The 21,950-nt window shown below is 38.2% G+C and overlaps 1 protein-coding gene across 1 annotated transcript in view; it reads left to right on the top strand.

The window, feature by feature from the left end:
• Nucleotides 1–16,567, top strand: part of ADGRB3 (adhesion G protein-coupled receptor B3) — a 96,575-nt gene extending 80,008 nt beyond the window's left edge. The window contains exons 13-15 of the mRNA XM_059842659.1: nucleotides 5,388–5,423; nucleotides 13,729–13,833; nucleotides 15,745–16,567. Of these exons, the coding sequence (XP_059698642.1) occupies nucleotides 5,388–5,423; nucleotides 13,729–13,833; nucleotides 15,745–15,933 (330 nt within the window). The 3' untranslated portion in view covers nucleotides 15,934–16,567. The remainder of the gene's footprint in view (nucleotides 1–5,387; nucleotides 5,424–13,728; nucleotides 13,834–15,744) is intronic.
• The last annotated feature ends 5,383 nt before the right edge of the window (nucleotides 16,568–21,950 follow it).

The raw sequence follows: 21,950 nt of genomic DNA, 5'->3' as shown, positions 1-21,950 counted from the left end.
AAAAAGGTGGGAAATAGGGCAGAAATGAGGAAAAAACAAATGAAGGTATTAGGAAGAATGAGATAAAAACAGCAGGGAAGGAACAAGATCTAAAATAATAAAAATAAAATCCCCACACCAGGAAAAGAAGGGAAAAAATGTAAAGTTAAAATAGTCAATCTCATCAATAAAGTACCAGAGCATCAGGCAGAAAAGAAAAAGCAAAATGTTGTGAAGTCATTTTGACATGAGAAGTGAAAAAAAAGAACAAAAATATAGAGATGAGCACCACAGGAATTTCTTCTTTATCATTTTTCCACATTGCATTTATTTTCAGACATTCTATATCTCAGATTTCTATCCCTCCCATTCTTCATTTCATTCTTCAATAAGCTGTGGAGACAGCTCTTGCCAATTTTGTGACTCTCAGTAAAATGAAGTCTAGCCCTATAACAACCCTCTCTTTCCTTCACTTGAGTGTGTAGGTCCCAGAGTCCTCTGACTTCAGAAACTGATGCAGCTTATTTTCAGGGTATCTTACAGAAGTGGGGGTAGAATCAGGCAGAGTTTATTGTAGTAACTGAAGATGTGAAGGACTGAAATTTTAGTCAGTCTTGTAAAATGCAGCATATATTGCAGACTTTATATTATTATTGCCTATTTAACAAGTGCTACATTTTCTCTCAAAGCATTCAGAAACACAAAGCAAGTGGTCTTAGCTGATTGAGTAAATAAATGTGCAGGCTGCCCCATAAAAACTGGGAGCAGCAGGCCACAATTATTTGTCAGAATACTTTTAAAGTGAGATCTCTGAAGTTATGTTTATGCTGTGTATTGGCTTACTAAATTTGCTAGTGTGTTTTAAGGACTTAAAATTCCCACATTAAATTCTTTTTTTCATTAAAATTTGCTGGCTTTATGTCTAGCTCATGTTATGAACTAGTAGCCAACAATCTTCTATTCTAAAACTAGAGTGTTTTTCAGTTCTATATACACAAAAGGCATTTAAAATCAAAAACATCTCTCCATGTTCCACCTTTATATTTCTGAGGGCCAAATAAGATTTCTCTTTACTTTTGTTCTGGGAAAAAATCCTCCTCAGGCTAAGATCTTGTGCGTCAAATCTCATCTCAGAGCAAATTATAAACTGCTGATAATAAGACTTTATATTAATGGAAGCATGGTTCTAGCCCTCTCTATAATATGGTATCTCTGGTTTCAATTATGGTTTGCACAATGAAATATATCTTTAGGAGTATCTGATGTAATTAATCAGATGGTGGTGTAATGCAGAGTAGAATAAGGAGAAAAACAGGCATTTGTCATTTTACAGACATGGAGAGGGATTTTATTAGTCTTTAAGCAGGAGCAGCTCTTTCCTGGTGCCAGTGGATTAGTGTGTGCTGGTGTATGGAAATTATTCTTCCAAATTCTATTTTTGTCCCTCAGCAGAGTTTAAAGTTGTTCTGGAATTACACAGAGAAGCTATACATGATCAGCACAAAGTAAAATTGATTTAAAATAAATTACTACCACAAATCTCTTTTCACAGAGTTTTATTTTGGCTCTGGCATGAAGGGTAAGGGGTTGTTTTCTACATAAAATGGGTTTTATCAATTAAGAATAAAGAGCCATAGAAATCAGAGATGGAAAAAATCTTGCCAGGTCATCTTTTCTATCAATGCAAGAACACTCTATGATATATTTCTCTAAAACATAGTCAAACTTCACTTTCAAAACTACAGTGAAGGGCTTCCACTGTTTCCCTTAGTAATCATTGCATAGTTACATAAACTTACTTTTTTTCCCAATACCAATTCTGATTTTTTCCAGGTTTTTCCAATACCAGTTTTGTTTATCAGTGTTTATATCTTTCTAAAGTTTCCATACAAGCTTCTTCCAGAGACAAAGTTACACAAATCTGCATCACTCTTTTATCCTTTCCTCCTAAAAGTACTTTTTGCTGCTAGTCTCCTCTGAAATTTCCCCAGTTTATGGGTAAGATTTGGCTGCTTATAGTGTAGAGCAGCAATGCAGAACTGTCACTGGAGTTGACAGAGAGGTCTATCACACCCTTGCCTGCCTAAATTTATCCCTTTTCTGTAGCATTGGTAATTGTACGTGGGATAAAGCCTACCCATACCCCTCATTTTTTTCAGAATTATACCAACTAACTCCCAGCCACTGAATAATTGCATGGATCTTCAGGTTTTTATACACTCCTAGGGATGCTACACACTCCCTTTATTACTGACCTTTGCAGTTCTCCAGCATTTGGGGCTCTTGAGCTTAGAGAACAGATGAATAAGGAGCAAATAGGAAACTGTTATTCATATATCCTATAATATCAAAAAAAGGAACATCAATGAAATGTTAAAGGGATAAACAACATCATTTCCTTTGTCATGTTTTACATATTTAAACTGTGGAATTCACCACCCCAGCACATTTTAGATTTCAGAATAAGCTCCTCCCAAGGAAAATCTGAAACTACTGTAGACTTACGGAAGTTATTGTGGTAGAAATGTGATTTTATCCTTGCCCTTCTCTATATCATTCCTGAAACATCATAGCAGGACCTGGTCAAATACAAAATACTAAATGAGGCAAACCATAGATAATATCCTTTACAGTTTTTTGTTATTTGTATTCTTTTAACATTAATACTCAAGTGAATCTCCAACTGATTCTTGGGAAAAACCTACCAACTTCCAATGTAATTCTTGTGTGACTAAAATAATTCTCAGTTTTGCAGGTGCATAAAGGGAACAACTTTTGGAAAGAAACATATTGGTGTGACCAGTTCAGCAGCTTATTTGACACAAGGAAATTTCCCCCTTACTCCACTCAGTTGCCTTTTGTCAGTTTAATGTGTAGAATGAGCTAGATGGTTGATTTCTGAAAGCATTTAGGTACGTGTGGAAAACATTTTCATCAGCCAAAAAAGACATAACAAACTTCATATAAGAGAAAAAGAATATGTGCAGTCACAATTAATGCAATTATTTTAATAGCTGTTATACATCATACAGGAACTAGAACAATTGAGTAAAATTTCAACTTCCAATTGAGGCTGAAGGGAAACTCCTTCATCCTTGTAAGTTTCCCAATGACTTCATGCTTCTGAATACGTTGCCCCTCTCAAAAAATAACACTGCTGTCATTTCAGGACAGTGGCATAGCAGCCAGGAGGACCTGCTTGTGTACCTAGTGGTGTCAGTGACAATACTGCAAAGAACTTTCCATGGTTCAGGATCACATTCATAACCAGCATCCTTTGGTTTTCAAAACTTGCAGAACTTTGCTGCTCCTGTGCCAGTTGCCCACATTTTATGTTTTATGCTCAGGCAGCACTTGTGCTGTATTTCATTGTGTGCAGCCACGCAAAAAACATGAAACACAAGCACAGAACAGACATTCCTTACTATTTAAGTTTAAAATCAATGTTTTTGTGAAAGGTTCTTGTTGAGCCCTAGAAAAATCTCACTGAGAAAAACCTGTGGTATATGATCTGTGGTATATGATCTGTTTGCTCAAAACTGGTGTGAACTAACAGCAAAATCGCAATATTTGCCTCTCTCTGACAGTACCACAACTGAATATTTTGCAGTCTGTTAGTTATGTATTTTAACCATGTAGACAGTGACAGAGTTGTCTGGGTGCAAAACCTAATAATCCAGCTATGCCAGGAATATTTTCACTGCAGTCAAGGACTCAAAGAAATATACAAATTACAAATCACAGTACCTAGCCAACTGAACTTTTTTTTCCTAAACTGGCTATATTTTTACTTAGGATTCAGTGGTATCCAGTTTATTGCTGAACTCTAAGTTAAAAGTAGCTTTTGCAAACATTTTTCAAAGTTACTTCAGGAAATTTCACTGCATTATCTGTGGTACATGTTTCTTATTTTGTAGCCACTGAGCCTTTTCAGTGGTAGATGTAGTCTAATTGTACCTTAAAAGTAGATCATTCCTCATCACAAATGCATAGATTCTCTTTAAATCAGGCCTTGGTGATTAAAGATAGCTTCTCCAAAGCTTGTTTTGTTGGTTGTTTTAACTTAGACTGTTATTTTATAGAGCCTCAGAACCCTTTAGGCATCAGAGTGCCAACAGTGTTGCAGTAATATTCCTTATATTATTGTGGATTGGAGCATTAAAATTTTACTACAAAACCAGACAAATGTCACAAAGTGGTATAATCAAGGGCTCAGAGACCAAACATCTTCCACTTTTACAGCTGGAAGACTTGTAAAAACGTTCCTTTCAATTTCAGGAAAACAAAGCAGCTTGCTAAAACCTGCAGGTTTGTTAAACCAAATAAAATCAAAATCAGAAACATTCTTCCTCTTGACTTAGTGAGTTTGATTCTTCTTCACTGAAGAAATTAAATGCCGTGTGAAAAGGTTCCTTCACCGTTACTTAAAGCCATCATAACCTTTCATAAAAATTAGGGTTAAGCTTCAGCAGCAAGCCTTTTTTGGGTTTGGTAGTACTTTTTTCTTCTTTAACCCTCCTTTCTGAAGATGAATGTATCTTTTTTTTCATTCTAAATTTTTTTTCATTCTTTTCAGCTCTCACAACCTAGCTTCTTCTTTCTACATCTCTTTAATCTATTGCAAGCCATTTAATTTTCAACTTTAAAGAAAAAATATATTTTTATCTCTTCCTTATAATATTTCTGCTTCCTTTTGTTATAATTTGACTTTATAATTGATTTCATTTTGGATCTAAAAAATTCTGTGCTAAATTATTCGTAACATGTCTAAGCAATCATATTCTGTTGCATTTTATACAAGTGATTACTTCACTAGTAAATCATTCTTGCTTTATATCAGATGCTTTGAATCAGATTTGTCATAAGTTTAAAACAAAGTCATTGCTTTCTCCATTCAGATTGCCATTGCAAACAAACAAGCTGAAGCTATGGCTTCGGCTTGATTTTGCTGTCATTTATTCCATTAAAATCAATGGAGTTGTACCAATGTAAGCCTGATGTAGGAAAGAATCAATTTCTGTAAACCTATAAAAAGTCTAAATCATAGATATGTATAGGTACCTGTGTAAAAATGTATAAATATGATGATAATTTTCAAATACCACAGAAAGTATAGAAATATTTTATACACCAACAGGTTCAATTGCATGCAAATAACATGCACATTATGCATCCCACTGAAATGCATTCAGGTTTATTTCAGAGAAAATATGATGATACGGTCTAATAAACTATGCAAAGTCACACATTACTCTCAAATTATCAAGATAAAAATCTCTATCTTCTTACAAAATACCTACTATATACCTGATAGGAAAAAAAAGAATGTTATTTAGACTCATTAATATGATTTGAATAGTCCCCTTGTTAATAAAACCTCTTCTTTCTTTTTTTTTACTGCTTAATAGAGAAGAAAATCACGTTATTCGGACCTTGACTTTGAAGTAAGTTTTACTGAATTATTCCTGAATATTAAAAGTATTTTCCTAAAAGTAAATGTGAAGTGTTCATTTTAGCAGATTTTAGCCTTCTGGCATAGTAAATGCGATAGGGTTGTTCAATTGGTACTGTACAGAACATGATGAACAATTCATTAAAACTACTTTGGTGCAACTTGTTTGCAAAATATTCTGAGATCAGACTGTCATATTGCAATATTAACCATCATGATTTCAGTTTTTAAATTCTTTGCCTTTTCATTTTCATCTGGGTTTGTTTTTTTTTATTTTTTTTTTCTCTTTTTTTTGGCTGGCTATCTACTTACTGAAAAAGCGTGACACTTTTATAGGACAGGCTAAATCACAGCAGAAGTTTGCTTTGCTCAAGAGATAGTCAATAATTTCTTTCATCTTTCTTCAATACTACTTTACTGAAATACGACTTTCACATCCAAGTAATGATTATGAATGTGTCAAATTTTGAATGACGTAGTGCTGCAGGTGTCAAAGCTTATGGATCACATGTTATATAAAAAATTAAGTTCATGTAAGGTTCTTTAGGTTTGATATGCATAATTTCCGACTTAGATCCTGTCAAGTGAGAAGGTTTAGTTGTGTTCATTAATGACCATTTTGTTCTCAGTCAATACGATTAAGTCTCTTAGAGGTTTGTTTGAAGTTTTCTCTGATTTCTACCAGAAGGAATACAGCAGTTAGCTTTCAAGGGGCTGTTCATAATTTGAGGTTTTCACATAGGTTGTCTATTCATGCATAGAAGTAGTTTGATACAATACATTTTGTATGTCTCCAAAGAAACTGAACAAACTGTGGGCTAAAATTTGAAAGGCTGTGATCAGCACATATCAACCATAACTCAAAAACTCCCCTGTTTGCAATTACCCTAAATATGCTTTAGGATAAATGCATAGAAAGGAAGAAGAAATACAAGAAACAATAACAAAATTCTGATGAGCAAGCAACTCTAAAATTAAATTCAATCAGAAGTTTTATAACTGTAGTGAAATAAAGAATTCTAAACTTTAGTGGTTTTTGTCATTGAAAAGTAGAAATAATACAGTGAGAGCATTCTCTGTGGCAACAGATACTAAAACATTCTTCCTGTCACTCAGGAGCATAATCCAACACCAAACAAACACCAATGATGTGGTACACATTCTGCTCTCAGGAAACAGGATTCCTCATTTTATATTTTCTCTCGACTCACATGGTTTCACAGACTCACAAAATGGGTCATGTTGGAAGGGATCACAGAATGGGTCATGTGGTCCAACCTCACTGCTCAGGCAGGGTCATCCGAGAGCACAGGATTGTGTCCAGATGATTCTTGAATAGCTCCAGTGAGGGTGACTCCACACCCTCTCTGGGCAGTCTGTGCCGGTGCAAAGTCACCTGCACAACAGATATTCTTCCTCATCATCAGGTGGAACTTCCTGTGCATCAGTTTCTGCCCATTGCCTCTTGACCTGTTGCTTGGCACCACTGGGAAGAGCCTGGAAACCTCCTCAACACCACTTTTTAGATACTGATGGACAGTGATATGGTCCACTCTCAGTTGTCTGTTTTCAAGGCTGATCAGGCCCAGTTCCTCAAAAGATAGATGCTCCAATCCCTTAATCATCTTTGTTGCCCTCCCCTGGACCTGCTCCAGCAGCTTCATGTCCCTCTTTTACCAAGGAGCCCAGAACTGGACTCAGAACTCCAAATGTGACCTTTCAGGGCCAAGTAGAGGGGCAGGATCACATCCCTCAACCTGCTGTCAATGTTCTGCTAATGCACCCCAGGACACCATTGGCCTTCTTGGCCACAAGGGCACTATTGGCTCATGGAGAACTTGTTATCCATGCTCCTTCCTCCATGTTGTCCATGGACACCCAGGTTCTTCTCTGCAGAGCTGCTTTCCGGCAGGTCAGCGCCCAGCCTGTCCTGGTGCAGGGGATTATTCTTCTCCAGGTGCAGGATCCTGCATTTTCCTCTGTTGAGTTTCAGACAGTTCTCTGCCCACCTCTCCAATGTCTCCTCATCCTTCTGAAGGGCTGCACAGCCCTCTGAGGTATCAGCCCCTCCTCCCAGCTGTGTGTTGCGGTTTATTTACACCTTTTTATTAACTCGTTTGCAATATTGCTGTTCAATGGCCTAGTATTTTTAGAATTACTATTAAAATGCAGGAAAATACATTTTTGTAAAAAGGAAAGGATGGGGCCACTGGGAGTGAGTGCTGAGGAACTGAGAGCATCAGCAATACTGTGCCAGTTGCTACTGTGTTTTACAAGTATTGATGCAGACTAACCCCATCTCACCCCCGAGCTTTATGAGTTTTCTGATTAAATCTGTGGACTTTTCTGTATTCTTACACATAGCATGGCTGTCTAAGGTAAAATAAAATAAAAAAGCCAAAAAACGTTGAGATAATGTAATGTGGCCAAAATGCTGCTCTTTGGATACCCCAAAGCAGCTTGACTGCAAAATGGAGGTAAGATCAAGCCAAAGGGATTGAACATACTACTGAAATGTTTAACACTTTCTCTGCTTTGTCTGTGACCAGTGCCAGCTGGCACTCTCTGAGACAATGCCCTTCCATATTTCTGAGGATTCCAAATCATAAAATGACATGGGTGTGGTTCTGAAGATAACAAATGTTAAGTATGCGGTGTGGACAAGGGTGGGACAAGTTTGGCTATTTCTGTCCTTTTCCTTTTAATGCTCTCTGCAGTCTCTACACCCTCAACCTTTCACACATGTCTCTGTATACATTCAAGACAAATACTCCAGCTATGTCTATCTTAATAAATTAGACATTTGAGGGAATATTCCTGTGTGCCAAAAATGCCAGCTTTTAAATGGATTGGTTTTTAGAAAGACCTTCACTATTTTCATCTGGACCACCCTTGTCTCTCCAAGAAGTTCTTGAGTGTCAATAAGGAACTCAGTTCAATCTGGGTACCATTCACAATACACAATTTGCTTTTAGACTAAGAGAATTTGATAGAGTTTAGTATTCATGGACACCATTCCATGTTAGATGTTTCCAGAAAATAGTCTTGGACATTTGTCTTATTACTATATACTTACTCATGGTTTCATACTTTAAAAAAAAAAAAAAAAAAAAAAAAAAAAAAAAAAAAAAGATTATTTTAGTGGCTTCCAATGGAACATTCACCTTAATATAAATAATTTGAAAGAAAAGCAATAAAATTACATTTAAAAAACCATGAGAAAGGCCATTTTTCTCCAAGAGCCACAGAAGAAACACAAAGCCATCTGCTATGCAATATGAACACAACTAGACTAAGACTATATAACATCACAAAATACTCTCTGTCTCTGTTATCCTCAATACATGCAGAAATACAGAGTAGTTTTAAGGGCCTTTGCAATGGATTATAAATAATGAAAGTCCCATGACTGTGTGGGTTCTGTTATAGAAAATGTGTCTCAGTCAAAAGAAAAGGAGAGAGAAAAGGAGGGCATCAAAACTGGCACGCACTTACCATAGATCTCAAGGTGGTTAGAGAGGGGGGTATCGAAACTGGGCACCTGTATCTTGTTCTCCCTTTTTAAATAGCTTGCCATTATATTCTTAAATGATCCTTTCATGTAGGAAAAAGAAAAAAAAAAGAAAATAGAAAAGACAGAGTGTAACAAACAGGGCTTAGTCTGTCAGCAGGAAGTATTTCTGCTACATAATATACTGTCCACAGTTAGATTTTGCAAAACACTGATTAATCTGGTTGAACTTCAGAGTTTGCTAAATGAACAGTCAACATAAAACAACCTTACAGCTCTTTTCTTGCTATTAATAAAGATAAGTTTGGACTCATTCATGCAGTCTGGTGTCCAAAACATGAGCAAAATTATTGGTCTGGACATTTTGGATCCTCTCTGCCACAGGCTGTGCTAACCCCAGCTAAGTGCCCTCCACCTTCTGTCATTTTTTCTCTACAGCTGGACAGGTAGCTTTTTCATTAAGTCTCAGCACTAACAGTTAGCTGTCAGATCAAATAAAATTCATTCTAATTATGTTGAACAGAAATACAGATGCTGTAGAAATTCCCAGGAGGGCTTTATAATAGGTGAATGCTGGCAGTTACAAAAACATACAGGAGAGCTAAACAGTACGATTGGCATGCATTTTAGGATTCAAGATCACAATTACCTTTACATTCTATGAGAAACTCTGACTTTTGGATTTCCCCAGTCACCCCACTCTCTCATTTCTATCAGCCATTCATTGGATCTACTCTGTTAACAACATTTATACCAAATAATTCAGAAAATGCCTTATTACCCTGATCACCAGGATTCAAGTCATCTCTAACTCTGAGGGATAGCAAGGATACAGAGAGCAAACGTAAATAGTAAACTGCCTTCTTTCCACAAATCAGTAGACTTGCACCAACAGTAATGCTAACTTGATCACTGGTTGGTGGAGCTGCATTCTTTCAGAATTTCACCTGCCATAGCTATTTATTATAATACTACTATAACTCACAAAAGTTTAAAATCATTCTCTTACCAACCTGAAGACATCTCTTTAAGGCAAATGTAAAAAAAAATATGCCTGCAGGTAAAAATTATTTCCAGTTCTCAAGTTTGGCAACTGATCATACCTATAAGATCTTGAAACAACAGCACATTTCCATTAGAGGGCTGGGAAGGCATTGCCCCATCTGTTCTTTCAACTTAGCTGCTTTGTACAAGATTTGAGAGAGAACATTTTTAACTGCAACAATGCAGAAAATCTCCAAGGCAAATTAAATTACCTGGTAGTGGTGATGATGATGATGATGATAATGATGATGATGATGATGATGATGATGATGATGATGATATTGTTATTTATGAGATTGATCAGAAATCATAGAATCACTGAATAGCTTAGGTTGAAAGGGGCCTTTAAAGTCACCAAGAACCAAGCCTGAGACCCTGGCAGGAACACCTTCCACTAGACTAGGCTGATCCTCATCCAGCCCAGCTCTTAACACTTCCAGTAATGGGCCATAGACAACTTCTCTGGCTACCTGTTCCAGTGTCTCATCACCTTTATCAGAAAAGTCTTTTTTCTATATCTAATCTAAACCTACCCTCTTTCAGCTGAAAGCCATCACCACTTGTCCTGTCACTATATGTTCTTATAAAAAGTCCTTCTCCAGCTTTCTTGCAGGCCCCCCTTCGGTACTTCAAAGCTGCTGTATGATCTCCACAAAGCCTTCTCATCTCTATTAGAGATGAACAGCCCCAATTCTCACAGTCTGAATTCATAGGAGAGGTCATCCAGCCCTGTGATCATCTTTGTCACCCTCCACTACACTCATTCCAACATGAACATTTTGTTGGGAACCCCAAAGCTGAATACGGTACTGCTGGTGGGGTGCCAATAAATATTCATGAGTATATTTGTCTTCAGTTAGAATTCAGCTCAAGCCCTGTCATAAATAAAAAAGGGAGCTGGGTTACAGAGTTATGTCCTAAGTTCTCCCCATCTTGCTGACAGCCATCCACACTCTGAATCCTTTTCTGTGAGTAGGTAATCATCAGAGTAAGGCGTAGACTCTTCAAAACACACACTCTATCTGACTTAGGAGTGGGGGTAGAAATGTGGAAGGAGTCTCGATTCAGCTTGACCCCCTTTAGGGTGTGGGCACAAGAGTTATGGAACCTTCAGGAGGCACCGCAAGAAGATGTGTGTCTGCAGCCTGGTGGCTGACTCTGGTGCTTCTGGCAGGGATGCAGCATCAATGGGCAACTGCACAGCTGCACCTAAAGAAAAAAAGGCAGCACAAGGTCATTTCCAATCCTTTTCAGATCCTGATGCTACTACAGTCATCCTAGTATTAGTGGTCAAGATCGCCAGCTTTGTATTGTTAAAACTTAGTATTTCTAAGGTTAATAAAAGGGTGTTGTCCACATAGCCCATTTAACAGAGAAAACAGAATAACACTCTACAAATATTTTGTAGGTTGTTTTCTCATAAAAGAGAAAAAGTTACCCAAGAAAGCATATTTTCTAGAAAGGAGATGAGATGGTGCTTTCTAACCAAAAATTTTTTAAAAGTCTAGAAATTGACCGTTAAAGTTGGAAATTTGAGTTGCTGCACCTTCAGTTCAGATTGTTCTTTATAAGCGATAGGGAGGGAGTGGGTGTCAGTGGGTAGGAATTATGGAATGGAAGCCAGGAAAACACAAAGTAACCAAAAGATCCATGGGTACATGTTCATACCAGTCATGCTGCTATTAAGAATAAAATGTAAAGATTTTTTTTTCTGGCAGACTTCCCGGTGCAAGTATTTTATTTCTCCTCCCACCTGCTTCTCCTCAGGAATAATGTAATGAACTGAGTAAGACATTTGCATTATTCATGTTTGCTGTTTAATGACATCTTGGGTCCATGATTAAGGAAAAGATATCAGAAAGTAGCATTCTCTATATTCCCAGCTTTCTACTAAAAAGTTTCCAAATGGAGATACTTGTTTCACAGCCTTATGTTATTTCCTGCTTTTTAGAGCTAGTGTTTTAACCCACCAAAACTGTTTTATTCCCATGACCATGTCTCCTTTTTTTAAACCAATAATAATATTTGAGGTAGAACCCTTTTTGAAAAATTTTATGTATATGAAAATTGCTATACACTCCTGTCTACCATAGCAGCAATATCTGAAAATAATCCCTAGGAAGTCACTTAAGTAAAACTCCCCTCATAAAATTTGATAGCTATGTCTAGTTAAATTACCTTTTTCAAGGAGTTGATTACCAAATACTGCAAAAGGTTTTCCCTTATTCACCCCACAACTCAAGTTAACAGGTCTTTAATTGCTGATGTCTCATGTCTCTTTGTGAGACATATTGCCAAACTTCTTTCCTCAGAAGTGAACAACTTCTCAAGCTACTGTGTGGCTTTACTGAGGTTAATAAAGGTATTAGAGAATAGCCACAGAAATTCCTGCCCAAAAGAGCAGCCACATTTCAAGAAATCTCTAAAGACATAATGCAAATGAAAGACAAAGTTGGCATTGATAAAGGAATATTGGGAGTCAGCTATTGCCACTCCATTTTAAAAGGTACTAACCTAGGCTTGGCAGGGGTGTTGCTTGATGGAAAGGGTCACACTCAAGCACCACATACATAAGTTTTCAGGGTTTCACTCACAACTCCAGGGAAAATCAGGCTTGACACAAAATCAGGACTTGCACAAAGGCCTGTGTCCTGCACCTTGTGTGTCAGCATTCCTGGCTGCTGCCCTGGCTGTAATTCAAGTTCAAGCAGTTACAAAGCTTAAGAAAAGCAAAGCCAAGCACATCCACTGTTGGACTGAGGTGAAGCATCCTCAGACCCTCGCATCCCCAGACCATCCAGACCACAGAACCATGAGACTGGTCAAACAGTAAGCAGCCTTCAGCTTGGTTCCAGAGGTTGCTCTGAATCCATAACTGAGTATGAATTCCTTTGAAAACAGCTCTGATGAGCATAGCTTACAATCTAGGCTTGAAAACAGCCAAGATTGCTTCACTCTTCAAGTAGCTGCCCAGGCAGATACATGGCTGAGGCCTGTGCACTGAGGTGTGCATTGTGGGGCTCTTTGGGGTCACCCCTCTTCGACAGGAATGCCAATAATTAGTTTCTGTGGAAGAGTGCCCTCGGCATGGGTTAGAGCAAGGGCAGTTTCCAATTTCTTTGTCCATGAAATAAGAAAGCAAGTAAAATTGAAAAAAATGTGCCTACTTTTCTTAATATGAATGCAATTTCAACTGCATTTTATGATGATTTGAATGCCAAGAAGATTTCTAATTAAAAAGACATAACATTTCGGGGCTTTCCATTTTGAGGCAAGATTTCTGAGTTCAGCATTCTCATAAAAATTATTCCAACAGGGACCGTTAAAAAGTGCTATTGCTTTCCTATAGAAATTAAAATTTAAGCATCCATGCTGAAAACAGAAGTTCCAGAGAATATTCTTGATATGCAAGAGAAATATTCTTCTGAGAAATTGCCATTACTTTCAAGATACTTCCATGCTAACATTAGAGGCCCCTAATTTCAGCAACTCAATAAATGTAGGGTAAAACAATCTCTTGTACACAGGAGGAGCATTAAACACAGAGAGAGAATGGCCAGGGCAATTAACTTCCATTGGTCAAATCTATAGGGAAAAGATGACCCCACCAAATTCAATTTACTTTATTATGTTGGAAAAAGTAATGCTTCTCTTAAAAAAAAAAAAAAAAAAAAAAAACCAAACACAAAACAAAACAACCAGATTCAATTATATATATAAGCAAGTATATTCCATTTTGCAGAAGGTCATGCATACAAGAAAGAGGCATATGGAATTGTTTCAAGAGTTAAATCAGAAATTTCAGACTCTGGACAGATTTCGGGATGTACCAAAATCAGGCAGTATGGTAAGTGTCCTTCTATTATATTTAAAATATGGTGGATCCTAAACAACAGTGAAACAAGAGCCTTTTGACTCCAGTGCATTTCCCAAGAAGACCTCACCTTTAGGTACCTCAGAAATGAGAACCGAAGCTATTTTCAGTAATCCAGCCTATGACAAGACTCATTACATTCTACAATTAGACCATAACTAACTCACTAACATCATTATAGATGACAAGTAATTGAGCTGTAGGGAATGCATTTCAAATCTGTATGTGCCTGCTGTGTCTAAGGGCCTTCATACAGAGAAAGCAGCTCACTGATATAACTTGACCAATAAGGCTTTTCCTCTAGCTAGGCAAGGAGGTACGATACTGCAAACAAGTCCAGATGGGTTTACCTGTATGTGCAATTGTCCAGAAATCTCACAAGATCTCTGTAATGCCATGTCTTTACCAAAATAGATTTATAAATATTTACCATGGGAAAAGCAAAAATTAAATCACCCTGAGTTGAGGCTGCTATCATCATAATTCAAATTTATACACACACACTTATACACACATGCATAACACTCTGACTACACCTGATAATGAGAGCAGGGAAATAGTTTATTCTACCTAATTAAAACAGCTAATTTAGTCTGACATATTTTTATCAGTAATATTTTGATTAGTAATTATTTTTATATAATTTTATAATGCAAAACTTTTATATTAAATGGAACTGAGCTAGAATTATTGTATTCTATAACTTTTTCAGAAGAGCTGCTTTCAGACATGAAGAAGAGGTATTAAGCAGATGTGAGGCCAGTGGATTTACATCTTTTACATCATCTTAATCCAGCAGAAATTTAGCCCTGATTCTTTGATGAACGTTTATCTGTGATATGTGTTACTTTGTATCAAGTTCTGACTCACTCCCCCTTTTGAGATCAGCTGACATGTAACATTTTCATTTGTCTCCCTACTTGAGATTTACTATTCACATAAAGCTTGAATTAATTCAAAATCTCAAAGGGAATCTCAGTGGAAGAGTTGTGTTTACTCTGTTTCACATTGGTGCTGTGCTTTTGAAAAGTCTGCTAATAAAAGCTGCCTAGAGGAATGGTCTGTTTGTGAGACAGTCAGAGAGGGATCCAGGTACCTAAATATAGGCATCTCAGGCTATTTTAGACAGAGGTCTTGGTTTACAGCACAGTACAGGCAGCAATGATACAGGGCTCAAAGGAGATCTGCACCTCTTGTGAAAGACAGTTGGAGATCAAGCAGAAAGTTCAAAGGCATCTTAGATGGTGCAAATATATTGGATTTTAGCAACTAAATCCCACCCATCATGTTACAGCAGAAATCTCTAATTAAATTGGTCCATAAAGTCTTTTACCTTATAAGAGGTAGCATTAAAAAAATAAAAAATCATTCAGTAGAAAATAACCACCTTTCAGTCTGTTAATCCTAATATACGTGAGCTCATCCACCTGCAAGGCAAGGTGGCTCTCACAGCATTTTCAAGGTTTCTGTCATTCTGCCATGCACCTGCCACGATTTAAAATCCAGCTGGCAGTCTCTGTATCAAACCACTCCATATTTCAAGCCACAAACTCTTCTCTGTTACCATCCTTTCTCTTCTCCCACTTTTCTCCCACTCTTAGAAAGATGTCTATTGGTACTGGATCTCTCAGCCCATTCCTCTCACATTGGTTCTTGTGAAAGAAAGGGCTTAGCTGGCAGCTCAGGTGAGGAGCCTGCCAAAGTGTTGATTGTTCGCAGAGAAAGAGTCGCAGCGGTGCCGAGCACCCGCCAGCCTGGCTCCCTGCAAAGCCATTTCCCCTCTCCAGCTTCTGTGTCTCATGAGAGCACGTCAGCAATCAGCCTCATAGATGGAAACTGCATTATTTCATCCTTGATTTTAATTCTTCTTTCTTTGGTCTTCAGGAGAACTCAGGACCGAGCAAGGCTCCATGGGACAGTTTCAAAACCACAGGTGACTACCAACACTATACAACGATAAATGTATTAGACACAGAGGCAAAAGATGCTTTAGAACTCAGACCAGCAGAATGGGAGAAGTGTCTGAACTTGCCTTTAGACGTGCAAGAAGGTGACTTTCAAACAGAAGTTTAACAAAAATGAACTGAACAAAACAGAAACAAAGTAAAAATTATTCATTGCACTGACAATAAAAAGACTTTGGGAATCCTGACGATCCTGACACTCCTGTCTGAACATTGCAACTCCTTTATGTCAGGCTCTTCCTGTGCCAAATGTCAGTGGTTTTTCGTACAGTATATTCCCACTAGTGCGGCTAGTGGAGAACCAGGTGTACAATTCTTACCATCGTGTGTTGTAAGTACCCGTGGAATGGATTTGTAAGGTAATCTTTATAGATAAACCTCAAGCAACGATTCATGTTGTAACAGCTTCATTTGGTTTAGTTTTCAAAAAACTTCACCATGAAGCACAATGTATATATTTATGCAGTTTTTAAAGTTTATAACAGTCTGTTTGGCCATTACTACACTTTTTACTTTATAATATAAAAGCAAAGTTTTTGTCATTAAATGAATGTCTGTTGAGCTACATTCTTCATTGCTTTAAATGCAATAAAGTAATAATCTCACTTTTATATGAATAATATATTTCACATCTTTATTATTGCAGTTTTCTCTGGAAAGCTCAGAATAGCTTTCTCTGCTGCAGCTGTGTATAAAATATTTAAAATGTTGTATGGTGTAAATAAACCTTTGTCTACATATCAGTTTCCTAGTGCATTTTATTCCATATTGTTTGTCTTAAATTTAAATATTTATACAATTTTCTATAAAATGCAAGTATTGAATATGTATTTGCAGTTTTAATAGCGCGTTGTATGTAGCTTTTGCAAAAAGTTTTTAAATCATATTAGTAGGCTTGTAGCCATTCTGCGTTTTCTTAGGTTTTTTTTTTTCCAACAATGTACCATATAAACTGGACTTATCTACTATTACAATTTTTCTGTTTTATAAGAATTTTTGTCTAGTTGTAGAAAGACAAATAATGGAAAATAAGTTAAGTTTCATTGCACAGCACCCAAAAAAACCACTGATTTAGAATCTTGTGCATGGTCTTCTTGCTGTATAACAAAAAATGATCTCAAGATAAAAAAAGTTCCTAAGTATTTTAGATTTAAAAAAAAAACCAAAACAATGAACCAAACTCAAAAAACTGAGTCAGTTTCATCATAAATCACAAGCAGAATATGATTATTCTTTGTATTGAAAATATAGTTAAACTATTAGGAATAGAAAGATTAAATCTTCTTTTCCATGCATAGAATCAAAACCAGATCTTCAAAAATCTCATTTACAGAATAGCTGTGGGGGACAGAGATGGAAGGATATCTCAAATCTTCAGAGTCATAGTTCTAGAAAAAAGTTTCAAAAACTATTTTGGTTCTTGCTGTACAAAAGTGAATATGCTGCAGCCTACTAGCTGGAGAGATCTTGGAGAGGAAGAAAACATGACCACCAATCTGCTTAGGAAGAGAAAAGATAAGAATAGAGGCGTGTCAGTGGGAACTTAACCCAGAGAGTTGGAAGAGGAAGATCAGCATCCATCTGTTAAGAGAAAAGTACTTAGGATCTACCTTAGGACCAATCTTCAGAAACTGTTTCAGTTTGACAATTTTTTCTCCCGGCCATAAGATATTTTTGTCACAAAAGGGAGCCTGACTTTGCCTGCTTTGAGTAAGCAGCTCATGATGAGTGAAGACCTCTCTAATCTAACGCCTCAGGGCCTAAATCTTTAAACAAGTAAGAAATAACTAGCCACCAGCCTGGTACCAGGCTTTAGTCTATTACTGGTCTAGTAACTGGCTTAGATGCCTGGAGGTTAGATGATGTAGTCGTATCACCCTGGGTAAGTTTGCAAACAACACTAAATTGGGCAGGAGTGTTGATCTGCTGGAGGACAGGCAGGCTGTGCAGAGGGATCTGGACAGACTGGATCCATGGGCAGAGGCCAAAGCTGTGAGGTTCAACAAGGCCAAGGGCCAAGTCCTGCACTTGGGTCACAACAACGCCCTGCAATGCTACAGGCTGGGGACAGAGTGGTTGGAAAACTGCCCAGCAGAAAGGGACTTGAGGGTGCTGGTGCAGCAGCTGAACATGAGGCAGTGTGTGCCCAGGTGGCCAAGAAAGCCAATGGCATCTTGGCCTGTGTCAGCAACAGAGTGGCCAGCAGGACCAGGCTGTGGTTGTCCCTCTGCACTGGTGAGGCCACACCTGGAGTGCTGTGTCCAGTTCTCTGCCCCTCAATTTAGGAAGGATGTTGCCATGCTGGATCATGTCCAGAGAAGGATCTAGAGAATAAGTCCCAAGAGGAGCAGCTGAGGGAGCTGGGGTTGTTTAGCCTGGAGAAAAGAAGGCTTGAGGGAGATCTTATCCCTCTCTACAGCTCCCTGAAAGGAGGCTGTAACCAGGTGGGGGTCGGTCTCTTCTCCCAGGCAACCAGTGACAGGATGAGGAAGTGGCCTCCCTTGCATCATGGGAGGTTTAAGTTGGACATCAAGAAGAATTTCTTCACGGAAAGGGTGGTTAAGCATTGGACTGAGCTGCCCATGGATGTAGTGGAGTCTCCATCTCTGGAGTGTTCAAGGAACGACTAGATGTGTCTCTTAGTGCTGTGGTTTAATTGACAGGGTGGTGTTCAGTCAAGGTTGGACTTAATGATCTTCAAGGTCTTTTCCAACCTTAATGTTTCTATGATTCTACACTGTGATACATCAGTCAAACAGCACTGGCCGTTTTTCAAGAGGCTGATGCAGAAGGAGGCAGATGGCAAGGCTGGCTATGCAGCCTCCCAACTTTTCAGATCAGATAGTGCACCAAAAACCTCTCACTATATACAACAGAAACTGCACATTTTTTAGGGATTTCATTCCATATGGTAAGAAGTCTCAGACCATGTTTTACAAAATTTATGATTTTTGAGCCCAAATGAGGAAGCCTAGACCCCTGAATCCAGATATAAGCCTTAGCATTCTCCTTGACTGATCTAAACATAATACAAATCTTGAATACCTTGGTATTTCAATAACTGTAATGCAGAAATTATTTGTATAATCTTTATATCACCTAACTCCAGTTCAATGATGGTCTAGTTACAACTGTAGAAAGCTCAGGGTAGGCTGCAAAATTATCCAGGAAACATGATAAATCAGTTTGCACTCAATGTGCTGCTAACCCAGTTGTGCTGTTATTAATAACCCAGTGGGTTCAGGTTTAGCATTAGCCTGGGTGTTTGTGTATCACACAGCAGTCACAGATGTGCTTTCAGTGTATGAGCAGCAACATTCAGTGCCTCTTTATTTAGAGTTGCTGCTGCTCTGAGCAGAAAATTCTAGGCATTTTTACTTTCTTACATATTTCCCATTTAGAAATTAAAACTGAAACCCAGTATACTTACCTACTGATTTGACTGCTTCCCATTAAAGCAGAGTTTGTTTCTCATAAGCAGGATGCCACTCATACTTGCAGTTTCTGCTCAATGTCTCTGAAAAGATGGATGTCAGACTGAGCCCAGCAGGAGAGTACAAACTTTTATGCACCGGGTTTAATGTTGATAAAGCACTGAGCAGATGTTTGGCATTTTATTATGTGCAAATAAGAATTAAGTCAGGGCTTCCTAAATCATACTAGACACAGACATGACAGGGGGCCCTGAATCTGCCTGCCAGCTAGTGCCACTCTGCATGGCCTGGCTATCTCAGCTGGAGTCCAGCTGCAGCTACAGAAGGGTTCAGGTGTTTGAGGGTGGTTCAGGTGTTTGAGGGCTCAGCCAATATTTCTGTCACTAGCACTGCAGGAGACTGAGGCAGCTGAGCTCAGCCCAGAGTTTACCCAGAAGCAACTCAAAATACATATTCCCTAGATGTATAAACAAGAGACAAAAATCTTTTTTGATAAAGGCATCATTTTCTCAACATTTAAATACACATTAACAGTTTTATGAAACCCTGTGCAGTTCCTCTGTCTCCTTCTTACATGCATATTCAGGGAAAGTTGGTTTTTTTTAACTGGCAAGTTAACTAGACAAAATATGGCCTGGACTTTTCAGTGTAGGGAAGCAATGCATAAAGGAAATCTAGCCAAGCAGCCAAAGATCACTCAGACAAGAGTTCAAGATGTCCAGGATTTCAAATCCAAGGCTGTGTAAAGGGGTTTTGTGTTGCTACCAAAATGGGCCTTTGCCAAAGTGATGATATTTAACCCAGAAACTTAAACTATGAATTAGTCACTATTAAACTCTAGAAACTCTAGAACTCTCTTCAGCTCTAGAATATCTCTTGGAGATAAGAAGGGAGGAGAGTGTAAGTGATGCTACAAGGGATGATAGGTAGGATAGCATTCTGATGCCATTCTGACGCCTCTTTGGAGTACCAGTGGTTTAATGTTGGCATATATCTGATGTAGCTAATGACTGTTTATGATGAAGATTTGGGACAAAAGACACAAAAAGCTAGAGATCTTTTCCATTTAATTAGCTCCTGAGTCTGAGTTCTTCTCTAACAATGTATCAGTGCTCCTGGAAGTGTTGTCCTGACACTCCTCCTCTGAGATCATCATTCATTTCCATGATGATAAGACATAAATCATCTAATATTGTTTTACACAGGATTTAACAGGGATGATCTCTTTTAAAAACAAACAAAAACAAACAATGAAGCAAGAAAAAATCCAAGCCCCAAGCTGCATCAGGAAAAATGCTCTCTGATGCTTTGGCTTGTCTCTGTTTCCCAAAGTTGCCAGACCAGGTTAACAAAAGGCCTGCTTCCCCCTTGGAAGCAGGCATCCATCACAGCATCAGGAGTGTGCCTTCCATGGGGTTATACCAGGGGATATGGAAATCTCTGTTGGCAATCACCAGATGGAGACATGCACTGATAGCAGACTCAGTTCCTCAGGCATTAGCTCCAGGCTGTGCTGCATCTCTGGATAAGGCACCAGAAGCAGTTTGTAGGAGCAAACTTTATTTCCTTCTATCAAAAAAGTGTCATAGGGCTCACTTGTGCAATCCAACCCCTTCTCATGTGCTGAGGGAGGAATCCAGAGAGGTACCCAGCTGAATATGTGCTTGGGGAGCTGTGGTTCATTTCTAGCCAGGTATCAAAGGGTGCAATGCTGTAATATTTTCTACTTACTTTTTTAGAAACATCTTTCTTTGCAAGGAAAGCACAAGTGGCCTCACTAAGAGAAATTCAATTACTGATAAGATAGGCATGACTTCCAACCCTAGCACTCCCACTGAAGTGTTTTGTCCATTAATTACAATTGTAAGATAAAGTAAGAGCCATTTATCTTGAGTTGACAAAATTGCCTCTTAAGCTGCATTGGACCATCCTGTGGCACTGAGTTACTCCAATTAACTATGCTACAGTACTGATCCTCTTGTTTGTTCTTCACTGGTGTCATTTCATACCTCATTACTTCTTAGGAGGAACAGTTAATAGCTAACAAATTCAACTTCCTCCTTCAACTATATAAGTTACTGCAATTGGCCCCACAGCTGCCTCTTTTTTCAGGATTACAAACCCATGCTCAGTTAGTTCCCATGTAGAAACCCTTCTCTGATTTCAGCTGTCCCTGTGTTCTTTACAGCTTTTTCAAGTCTGCTTAAGTTCTTAAATGAGTTCAGTAAATCTATTAGAGTATTCTCTCAGTAAAACTCATTAGAGTATTCTGTTTGTTTCATGCAGAAAAAGGAAAACCTCAATGAGGAAGCTTCTAAAATTCTTTTTTATTCAGTAGGAGAAAACAAAAATTCAGAAATACTTAAACTTTTACTTTTTTTCTAACCATTTAATGGAAAAGGCATCACCATCTCTTTGAGCAAAAAATGAGCATCAGCAGCTTCTCTTAAGTAATTCTCTTGATGAGTGCACTGAAATATTTTTTTCTGCTGCTCCTCCTCCCTGGTGACATGAAGGCTGACTCTCTTTCCTAAGTTGCACTGTTACGCCAAGACTGACAGAGAGATCCCTACAGCCCACTGACTAGGTGACAGTCCAAAAGTGAGCAAGGACTGTGTGAATCCTTTCAGATGGAGTAGGAGCTGTTTCCCACACCCTGGAAGTAGCTGAATTCTCAGCTTGTATTTCAGTT

The sequence above is a fragment of the Haemorhous mexicanus genome, chromosome 3 (genome assembly GCF_027477595.1).
Source record: "Haemorhous mexicanus isolate bHaeMex1 chromosome 3, bHaeMex1.pri, whole genome shotgun sequence".
NCBI lineage: Eukaryota > Metazoa > Chordata > Aves > Passeriformes > Fringillidae > Haemorhous > Haemorhous mexicanus.
The sequence above is the reverse complement of the archived record's forward strand: the minus strand, read 5'-3'. Positions and strand labels throughout refer to the sequence as shown.